The sequence below is a fragment of the Sinohyriopsis cumingii genome, chromosome 9, assembly GCF_028554795.1.
Source record: "Sinohyriopsis cumingii isolate HCF-2022 chromosome 9, ASM2855479v2, whole genome shotgun sequence".
Classification (NCBI taxonomy): Eukaryota; Metazoa; Mollusca; class Bivalvia; order Unionida; family Unionidae; genus Sinohyriopsis; species Sinohyriopsis cumingii.
The window spans coordinates 54579062-54591349 of record NC_142969.1 but is presented as its reverse complement, the minus strand read 5'-3'; the positions used below and the strand labels follow the sequence as shown (position 1 = coordinate 54591349).

General features: G+C 33.4%; 1 protein-coding gene across 1 annotated transcript; it reads right to left on the bottom strand.

Moving 5' to 3' along the window:
• Window positions 1–969: 969 nt before the first annotated feature.
• On the bottom strand, window positions 970–8402 carry LOC149791842 (uncharacterized). Its single transcript, XM_089969481.1, has 4 exons — window positions 7769–8402; window positions 5558–5723; window positions 4941–5019; window positions 970–1182 (listed from the first exon to the last, which is right to left on the bottom strand). Exons 1-4 carry the CDS (start codon window positions 8106–8108, stop codon window positions 970–972), a joined length of 798 nt encoding a protein of 265 aa, XP_089825607.1. The 5' UTR covers window positions 8109–8402.
• Between the last annotated feature and the right edge of the window lie 3886 nt (window positions 8403–12288).

Genomic DNA, 12288 nt, shown 5'->3' with positions numbered 1-12288 from the left:
TTTAAGTTTATAAGATTTTTGTGCCTTTTAACTTTTCTTTTATTCCACCTCCTTTATTTGATTCAAAAGACATAATTAACGTGATAATACAAAGGAGGTCAGCTTTTCGTTCAATGGAACAATACAACAAATACTTCAACAAGTCAGTTATCAAAACACGGTCGGTACTTAATTAGGTTCTCGGAGAAACGCGCGCGGACATAGCTGTTTAGAAAGATTGACGCATTTTACGTTTAGTTAGAAGAGGACACATTGCATTTATGATGATTACACTTAAAAGAAACTAAAAGATAGAACTAGAACACAACTTTCAGTTGATAAATAAATTATTTAATTTGTATTTATTTATTAAAGTACTGTCTCCACTCGGCGTAAGTGACATTTTCATTGATTGAAATTAACTTAGACAAAAATCAGAGTACATATAATCAATCATGGAGGATAACAAATATACACCAAACAGAACGGAAAGTGCTATCCCTGAATTACACAGAAAACTGCTTGATAATACTGACAGAATTTGTATAAATACGAATAAATACAGGTAAGATGCATATTCTGCGCAGATTTAAGTTGAATTAAATCAAAAGCATGTTCTATTACCGCTTCTTGGATTTGTATAATACAAAAACTATCAACACTATTAATTAGATTTTAGTACAATCGGACATACCTATTAGGAGTAGATTTGATACTCAGATTTCAGTTGACGAAGTCTTGCGCAAGTTATTCATTTATTATTTTAAACATAGAGCTGTATTGGATCACAGTCTATTTAATAAGGAACAAAGATTATGTTATTAATACATTTGTAATCTTACAAATAGGGAGTTAAGACGAATTTAATTACAAATGGAGGAATGAAAGAAAGTTGTCACTGATGACAAGATACTGCTTTGAGCAATTGCAGAAAGTAAAATCGCCCCATATAATCAACGGAAATGTAGTAGAGTACATGAATTATCGACTTCAAACTTCCAAAACCTCATCAGCAGAATCTAAAGCATGCAAATATGGTTCAATGTCAGAAAGGTCAGCTACGTGAATTCCACTCATTTTGGCATTGAAAGAATGAAACTGTTCTTCATTAAGTAGCTCTATTGATGGCACGTCGATATTGTCTTCATCACTTGGCTCAAGTAACGGTGCATCTGGATCCATTCCATACTCTGGTAGAGCGTCCTAAATGAAGAAAATAATACTAATAATAATTTTGTCTGCAATGTATTCATTCATTTTTTATAGGTAAAAAAAATGATTCAAAGACACAATTAAGTTTGGCTCTTAAGAAATGAATTCGTTTAAAAGAATGAGCTACGGTGGCACAGTTCTAACTTCCAAATATCACCAACAAATGTTAGGCTAAGAGAATAGCATATACTGTCTTGCAGAACCGGCAATAAACAAATTTGTAATTTGGTCTCTGCATGGTAAACTCATGAAAGTTTTCCGTGCTAAAAGAAATTGTTCCTCGATATTGGACAAACAGTTTTCTGAAATTCTAAAAATTTTGTCGAATACTGTCTGTTAAGTTATATAAAGCAGAAATGTTACAATCAGATGTCCTTTAAATGCTATTTATATTGACTTGTATGGAATTTTGCTTTATATTGTTATTGTAATGTTTCGCTGATTGTAAATTTGGTATGTTTTATGAGCTTGATAGAATATATTTCGAAAATACAGGTACTTTCCACTTAACGAAGTAGCACACTGTGAAGTTGTTGTCATTTGTTATGACTTTGGTAATCACATACACTGCTAATTAGAAGCACACACACACACACACACACACACATTGATAAAATAATGGTAGGTATTTTAAGGAACGTGCAGATTGTATAGTGCCCAGTTTCAAATCTCTTCAGTCTTTCTGGTTTCGTTCTTTAAATAGGCCACATTGCTTAAAACGAGACAAGCTTCTCGCCTGATCTAATTCTTCGAAGTATTCGTTAGCAATAACTTGATTCTCGTTAAATATACGCTGCAGTCCAAATATAAATATAAATAGCTGGCAGGGAGTCTTGTTGTTCTCAGTTCTCAATTTATGATTGTTCCATGAATTCATAAACTGGAATAGTCTGTGGTTTGTCACATTTCTGTACACATAATGCAAGAAGAAGATTGGTTTCTCCGAATCTGGATCAAAAAAGCCTTTGACTTCCAATGATACAAAAAGCTCATAAAATAAAGAAAGCACAGCATTATACACATCACGCCATAGTCTCTCTATCCTCGAATTATGGACACCATTTCCAGTTAGAAAACTTCCCCTATTAAGGCCCCGACGAGGGTGTGAGAGCATGTACTGAGCAACTTCACGGTTTTCCACACCCATGTCCCCTCTCACTCGGGAAGGAAGGCCCCATTTGGAAACGGCTTCAGTGAAATGGTTTAAAACTGTTGAAGCTCTATTATCACAGTTGCAAGCTAGGTAGACACTAAGTCTTGTGAAACCATCGATGCATCCGTGTATTACAAAATGCCATCTGCAGAATATATGTATATCGCTTTCCACGTTATACGAGACAAGAAAATGTATTGCTTTCCTGCAAGAGATGCATATAACAATGATAACACCGCGCGTATTATTATCTAATATAAAGTAGATCACTGACACATTACTTGATCTAACACTCTCGAATGTCGTCCAAATACCTTACACTCCACATACATAAGTGTTAAATGTAAACTCCCGTTATTAAGATATTTGAAAGTAGCTAAGAAATGCATTATAACTGAAGAAAATCTCCAAGTGTTCCTATAAAGTTTGCTAAGCAACTGAATGTCAACACATTCTTGATTCATTCTTATTAAACACTGTATTACTCAGATATTTGTAAGATTCATAGTTATTGGTGTCATATCTTAATTAAACATGAATACTAAATGACCAAATAACTTATTGATGTCCATATGAATATCAAACCCAGTTTCCTCAAAAATATGAAATAATATTTCTCTCTTGTCTTTATATTTATAACCAATGCAGGCAAAATGTTTTTCGGCCTCTGCTTTGTTTACACAAATGGAGTAATATTTAGCATCTCTTGGAATAATAGCTGTAAGACAACCGCGAGTTTCAACTGTACAAATGTTTGAAAATGTTTCTGTTCCAAGCTAATTAATATTTATCTCCCAAACATGTTCTAATCCTAAATATCTGATTAAGCTTGTTAGAATCTTGCACTATATAGTCGTGTCACTGTTTTGTGTTTTCATGTGCACATTTGTATGCAAGGGAGTCCTTTGGGTGTTCCGATAGATGTACCCGGTATTATGTGTTCATCATTGCATATGAGATGGAAATACTCCCCTAACTCGATGCTGCTAAACGTTTTAATGTCCAAAACAAAATGTCAAAATCCTAATAAATAGTTAGTCATCAACATTCATGTCATTTAACCTCTTTACATCAATCAGAGTCGATTATGTCAAATTTCATGATCGTAAGTTGTAATAGGTTGAAGAATAGAGTTTATAAATTTAGCCCCCTACCTTCGCATTTGTCTGCGATGGCTACTTTTTACTTCGACAAAAATATTCAAGCTTACCAGAGCATTAAAGAATTATTATGTTCTGCTAACCTCAGTACAATTAATTTTATTTTAATTGCCAATTATTGATAAGTTTACCAACTACATGAAATATTACCTCAAATTGTGTTAGTGTTAAAGAGTTGGACACCGTCTCCGCCGGCATTTTGCAAGCCATTACTTTTAGATGCATATATTATCAAATCATCTTGGCACATTAAGCAATTAATATGAATATCATAACACGACAAGATCACATGAGGAACAAAACATGTCTGAGAGATTATTTGTATATGCGTTATTTCATCAACTTGACCCACTACTATATGTCATTTCCAACATGATAGACTTGTAAAAATCGGGAAAATAAGCACCAAATTTACCCTTATTTAATCATCATCAACGTCCAAGATCAACATGTATTGAATATCGTTAATAATACTTACATTGACAAGTAACTAACTGCCATTGATGGATCTGATGTTATGATGTCCTTGCCGAATTTTCATGTTATACGTCCGAACTAAGAGAACTGATTGAATTTTTTATGCTGTAACTTTTTTCCTTCCAATAAAATGTGTTCAGAATTGAAAGGTTTTATCTTGGAGATGCTAAGATATAGAAAATTTGGAGTAAAATTATGTGTTATTTAATTTTAGGATTTCGGAGCCTAGGAAATTAAATTAACAAAACTTTGGGCATTGAGAATTAGAGATTACACACAACTTTATTGTTAGCACATGTAATATAACTGAGTGGAATACTACCGTATCAGTTTGTGATTGCCATCCATATGCCACAAGGCAAGAGGGGACAGAACTGAATAAACCCTTCGCTGTATACACCGTAACTGCCTCAAATGTTGTCCAACCGGATCTACAGTTCTAACTGCTCTCCTTATTCTCTCTCTTTGTACATGGATACCTTGTGAAATGAGATGACCTTCGATTGTCTTTAAACGTAAAGAAACAAGTATTTAAAACATGACTACAAGCATTGAATTCATAAAAAAACATTATTTATTTATTTGCAGATATAACATTTATAGTCGATACCATTCCAGGATAAAATGAAGGATCTAAATGAATTAAAATGTGATTAGTCTCGTAGGTGATTCGGTTGCTCATTCCACAGAATGACAGTTGCATACATAAACTATTTGTTTGCCATACAATGAGGTTTTCAATGTTGGGGCAATTAACATAATTCACTATCTAAAATTGTATTTATAAACAAATATTTATTATATTCTTAAAACATATAAAATTATCCAAACATTGGGAAGCACACACTTATTCAGAATTTGAAAGTCTCTAAAGTCATGACCTAAGTTGCACACTTTCAGGGTTGTCAGTTTTGCCTTAAGAGTTAATGATAAATGCGTGTGTAAATAATAATACTCACACCTATAAGCACGCTTTTGTTGTTGTATTTTTCAAGCTTAGTAGTGTTCAGGTCGCTGCAGAAGTAGCAGGCCACTGGACTGAATTTGAAATGTAATAGGATAAATGTATGCAAGATCGCTTGTTTGTTGAATCTGATTAACTTCGGACCAATACTTTCAAGACAGTTAAATGCATTTAAGCTTTCCCACAAAGATTTCGTTTTACATGCAAATCGAACTGCACTTGTTAGTCTATGACAATCACCGGCAGTTAAACGATATCAGCACAGTTTATGAAAGAACTGATCATGTTTTCATCTGTTTAAATACCATTCTTGTTGCAAATAAAAATGAGAGTTTTTAACACACGTCAGTCATTATCTACAGTTTGAGCCCCATGCCGAAATATCTTTTAGTCGGCGCTTGGGCTATGTTGGGCAAAGTCGCTGTATGGAAAAATGACCAGGAGTCACTACAAAGTTAGAGTCGTTAATTGATCTTTAAAAACAGTTGCGGAAAAGCAAAGACCCATCCCCAATAAAAATTTCAAAATTGATATAACAATATACACATCAATGAACATAAATAACAACTATTACACAGAGAAGTCATTTAGTTGAAGAAAAAGAACTCTTACCTGAACGAGGAAAGTTGTTGATTATTGAATGCAGATATTAGCTCATTATCACTTATATCACTGAATCGTATCACATGAGTCAAGCGGAAGTTTGCTAGTCTCCGCTCTACAGTTCTCCTGCTTACCCCAAGCAAACTTGCCATATCTCCTGATGTAAAGTAATTTTCTGGAGAAAAATTAATACAGACGTGATTACAAATAATTTTCCAAAGCACGAGAAAGATTTTCCATATAAAGGTTTATGTTATGTGGATATAATAGAGAGAATATAAATCGGTTAGTAATGTCTAAAACACAAAATTTCAGCGTATAAAAATCATTAACAGTCACTATAGACACATTTTAATTACATGTGTATGATAAATACAAAATTTGCACCAGGAAGACGTTTTGAGCCCGAACGCGATCACGATGGTTCAAAATCATCTGAGTTCTTGGGCAAACGTGTGCAAACATCATAAGGCATATAGTATACTTATTCTTGCACGTTGAAGTCTTAGCCATTTAACTTGCATTCCAAATACCCAACGAATGAAGTTTCAAACAGGAAAAGAAAATAATAATGTTCAAACTGCGCGTGTAATTCTGATGCATGAAAACAGATGACGTCAATAAAAAGACATGAGGTCAAAGCACGCTGAGATTGCCCAATCACGTGTGACGTTTTATAAAGTGATGCAAACACCATATGAATATAAACTGTCAGACAGATTTTTTTTTAAAAATAATGTTTTACAGCATTTGGTAATAAAAAATATTATTTAATTAAAACGAAAATAAAAGCAATGGTTATTTTGAGACGCATAGGATATATGTTTCTAATAATATCCTATCTTTTTATACTTTCTACTTGAGGAAAGTTTTGCGTTATGAAATAATTCAATTAATTTTGAAAAAATGCACTACATGACTCTCTCTCTCTCTCTCTCTCTCTCTCTCTCTCTCTATATATATATATATATATATATATATATATATATATATATATATATATATATATATACATACATATATATATATATATATATATATATATATATATATATATATATATATATATATATATATATATATATATATATATGTCATGTGTAATAAAGAATCATGCAAACAAACCAAAGAAAACACAGTTTCTCTTATAATGTACGGTGGCAAAAGTAACTATTGTAGAATAGCATGTGAAGTCTTTGACAGTACTATATATTAAATTTCAATACATGGTTCTTTAAGGACTAAAATATTCGTACATGCTCCCATTTATTTGCAAACCTCCCAACACACACACACACACACACACCGATGTTAAAACGAAAATGCATCAAGGATATAAAAAAATTCACATAACTTAGTCATTTAATTCATAATTTCTAACCTGATTGTCACTAAAGAGTGCCATGCACTGTCATTTTGTTGGCGTTTCGAATCAAACGGGAGTTTTGTAAATAACATAGTTTTTAAGCAACAGGGGTAATGTAGTTCACCGTCTTTGATAATTTCAGTAATTCCGGAAATTTTTGGTGTTACATGTCTCTAGCATGTGTATACAAGAGTTGTCCTTTTTATTTGCTCAGTTTGGTCACGAAATATTAAACATAGACATTTTTAATGAAATGGACTGTTCTATAAACCAGAAAAGGTCAGTGAGCAATATGTCGCTTGTTTATATCGAGAGCGTCCGTTTGATTTGAAATGCCATTAGGTCCGCAGTGTTAGGGAACTATTATCAACTGTAAGTTAGAAATTATAAATCAGTGAATGAAATTACTTAATTTCGTGCATCTTTATGTTCTTGATACTTTTTAATTGCAAAATTTGTAACGGGGTACAAACAAACGGGGTGGTGTGCGAATAATATACTCAGTGGCATTACCTAACTGATGTTTACCATTTATCATTTCCTTTTTGTTGTTGCATAAACAGCTTAAATCCCGATACTTTATAATATTCAGGATAACGAAATCATTTAGCCAGACGGACAGATAATGATACTCAAGAAAGAATGTCATGTCTTACAATATTTAAAACTATCAACGCTTAAAAATGACACCTCTATGATTTGCTTGCATACGGAAGCATTATCAAATATTGTGCATGAACATCAAAAAAAAATAAAGAAGTTGGAAGCAGTAAACACTGCTTATGTGTTAGGGGATAACAATGGAACATGTAAATATAATATACAGCATGTTAGTGTGTCAGTTGAGAAATTACCGATGAAAAATTGTAGTTGTTCCTTTCTTATGTCATAAAGAGGTCTGCCCCTATGCCCAGTATAGACTTGCGAGGCCCTGTACCCGTGGTCTTCGCTGACTGGCATAGAATTGATATCGGTTTTGTCAAGGATACTACGAGCTTGTCCAAGTAGCTCAATCATTTTGACAGGCACTGATACATCCTGCAGGGAGTCCTCCATTAAAATCTCAATTCCACGTACCCGAGTCCTTATAATGTTCTCTGCTTCCATCCTATTTGACATGCGCTCTTTACACTTTCTCAATTCTTCCATGATAAAGTTTACTAACGACACCAATCCTGTTGAGCCAGAATACATTTTTGTGGTAACATAGCATCAGAGTGAAATGGAATTCAAAAGTACCCCATTATCAAGAATGGCAAAACTTTCTTTAGAGTCGATTGCGTTCATTTGTCATTTCAGGCAATGGAATTGTGTTGATTTGAAGAGGCAATGAACTGGAAGTGATAAATGTTTCAATAGTTATAAAATCACACATTCATCGTAAGTAGTGAAGCTATTACATGTGGATAAAGCGTTTTTCCTGGACCAACGAGTGAATAATTGTGAGAAATGCTAAATATTACGGTGTTATTTCCAATTCAACATATTTAATCACTTTCTTATGTTATTTTCAAAATATCACTTTTAAATCACGAGATTGTTGAAAACATAACTCCAGACTATGTGGAATGCTATCTATGCTATTATACATAACAGCAATTGAAATTCTAAGTATAAGAATAAGACTTAATAGGAAGATTGAAGGTATTACAGTTCCAAATGTAACAGACGAAATAAAAATGCTACAGCATGCAGAAGATTGTACGAACTTTATTAAAGACCAAAATTCCTTTAAACACCTAGAGAAGGAATTTGAAAAATTTGGTAAGGCCTCTGGGTCATAAATAAATCATGAAAAAAACTGAAATACTGAAAATAGGGAGCTAGAGAGGAAATCACTCAGGATTACCACCACACCTAATTAAAGAAAGAGTGAATGCATTGGGCATTTATTTTGGGATAAGAGAAGAACAAAAAAAAAAATATAAAAATATGAAATAGAAATTAGAAACGAATATGAACACATTGGCACTTACGCCATTATGTCTAATGGAACGGGCCCAAGTGGCCAAAACGTACATCTAAGCGAATATAAATTTTATTGCCAAGTCTATTGACATAGAAAAAAAAAATTTAGACAAACTAGATAAGGAGATTATTAATTACATATGGGATTTTAAGACCCACTACGTCTAGAGGGAAACTTTCTAGAGAGCACAAGAAAGGGGGGACTAGCACTCTCCAACCCCATTTGGATAAAGACTGCAAATATTATAAATATATTTAAAAAGATTAAAGCAATACCAACATCACCATGGGAGGGAATATACATCTACTGGTTTGGGTTCACAATGAGAAACCGGGGGGACATTTATAAAAATAATAAACTTGTATAAAAAAACTAGAAATACCAAGAAAATTTAGATATATCAAAGAAATACTAACCAAATATAGGGATAAAGGAGGAAAACTAACACATAGATACATTAGAGAGGAAATAATAAAAGAAAAACTAAAAGTAAAGTAGAACAGGAGAAGATAGAGATTAACTGGAAAAGAGCATGGGGGCACTGGACCAAATTACGCTCCCTAAAAATGCAAAGCCTCTGCTTCAAATACATGCACAATGCATGGTTGATAGGAGAGGTAGCAGTGAGACGGGACATGGTCAGAGTATCGCCAAAATGTCCACTGTGTAAAAAAGCCCCTTTTAGTAAACTACACACAATGATACAGTGCGAGAGCAGGAAAACATGTAAATTGAAATTGACAGAAGAAATAAACAAAGGGGGGGGGGGAGATATCAAAAGGCAAATATATTATACATGGATGGAGACTTCAACAAAAACAACTTTATACAAAATTACAGAGTACATAGTAGACACCATGATGGCCTGTGGGCAAATAATTGTGATAAAGAGATAAAGAGAAGTATAAGGGGAAAAAAAGTGATTTTCTTTCTATCTTTTTTGGATTGTTTTTTTCTTTCTTTTTTTTCTTTATTCTTTTTTTATTTCTATCTATCTATCTATCTATATATATATATATATATATATATATATATATATATATATATATATATATATATATATATATATATAAAATTCTTACCTAACTTAGAAAACTTAATGACACAATATACAAAGATACAGGGAACCTACATGGGGAAAGTAAAGACTATGACATCATGGGGCTAAGTCACATGGCGCTACGCGAAGTGGACAGGCCCATGAAAGAGTTTTGAAAAAATTCTCCATGTAGAACATAAACAGACCAAACTCAGACATAAAACACAAACAGGGGCTAATTCATAGTTTAAAAGTTTACTTACTCTTTATCTATCTTAAAACCATACAGCTTCGGTACTGTATGGTTTGACCAACCCACATGTGGAAGATAAACAATTTTTGGATTCTTTCTAATAAAATATTTAGATAAATTAGTAAAAGGAGGCCTAACTTGACTCAGGAGAAACACAATGAAAATAAAGAAGTGTGGACCTTGAAACGAGCGTAACCTACCTATTGATACTCCTAGGAACGACACATTAAATTAGATTAAAACAATAGAAAAAAATTCCCAACAAAAAACAAGGGGGGGGGGAATGGAAAAAAAAATAGTACACCGTTCCATCGTCAAAATTCAAAACCCAAAACTATTTAATCAAATATAACATAATACAATACATCGGATCCTAAATCCAAATTAGTAGAAAAGAAATACAACTGGGAAAAATAACACTGAATCTAAAATTGCGGTCTCAAACATATATATAAAATAGCATACACATTACAGCACCACTACATATAGCAGATACTGAGACCTAGGCGACCTCTAGCAAAGGTCACAAAAAAATACAAGGGAAGGAACTTCGAACAAGGTGAAAAAACCCAGGCTTGGACGAACAACCATTTAGATAACACTAAGGAAACATAAATAGCCCATCAAAAATTCTAAGACTAAATTTTTTATATAAAATTCTGTTTTAAAATAAAACATACTACATATCTGAGGGGGAAACACAAAAACATAAAATACCTTTTCAGTTTTTTGGAAATGGGGGGGGCATCTGTCTGGTCTCCCCTCCCCCCAGGTAATTAACAGCAATCCAACAGCCATCAAAAACCACCTAGCTATGAATTGGAAAGGAACTACTATCAAAATTTACCTTACACTCTCAATTTGGCCAGCTAGAAAAAAGAAGAAAGAAACATACTATAGTACAAAGCTAAAATTGGAAAAGAATTACTATCCAAATTGCCTCAACATACTTAATCTACCCAAACAGCATTATCTCAGAGGGAACGTTGCCCTCGCCCACAACATCAGATGAAGTTTCAGTAAAAAATTTCAAATAACATTTTGTGCTTGCGAAGCGCAGATGTCCACACTTACCTGCTGGACTATTCAAAGTAAAATGAAATATGTTTTGCTTTCGTAAGTATGTTAATACAAACTCGAATATGATTAGTATTCCTATATATGGTGCAGCACAATAAGGTGTACATATAGTACAGCACAATAAGGTGTACATATAGTACAGCACAATAAGGTGTATATACGGTACAGCACAATAAGGTGTAGATACAGTACAACGCAATAACGTGTAGATACAGTGCAGCATAATAAGATGTAGATATAGTACAGCACAATAAGGTGTACACACAGTACAGGACAATAAAGTGTAGATACAGTACAGGACAATAAGGTGTAGATACAGTACAACACAATAACGTGTAGATACAGTGCAGCATAATAAGATGTAGATATAGTACAGTACAATAAGGTATACACACAGTACAGCACAATAAGGTGTAGATACAGTACAGCACAACAAGGTGTAGATACAGTACAGCGCAACAAGGTGTAGATACGTTACAGCACAATAAGGTGTAAATACAGTACAGCACAATAAGGTGTAGATACAGTGCAACACAATAACGTGTAGATACAGTGCAGCATAATAAGATGTAGATATAGTACAGCACAATAAGGTGTAGATATAGTACAGCACAATAAGGTGTATACACAGTACAGCACAATAAGGTGTAGATACAGTACAGCACAATAAGGTGTAGATATAGTACAGCACAATAAGGTGTACATACAGTACAGCACAATGAGGTGTAGATACAGTAGAGCACAATAAGGTGTAGATATAGTACAGCACAATAAGGTGTACATACAGTAATGCACAATAAGGTGTAGATACAGTACAGCAAAATAACGTGTACATATAGTACAGCACAATAAGTTGTACATATAGTACAGCACAATAAGGTGTACACACAGTACAGCACAATAAAGTGTACACACAGTACAGCACAATAAGGTGTAGATATAGTACAGAACAACAAGATGTACAAATAGTACAGCACAACAAGGTGTACATATAGTACAGCACAATAAGGTGTACATAGAGTACAGCACAACA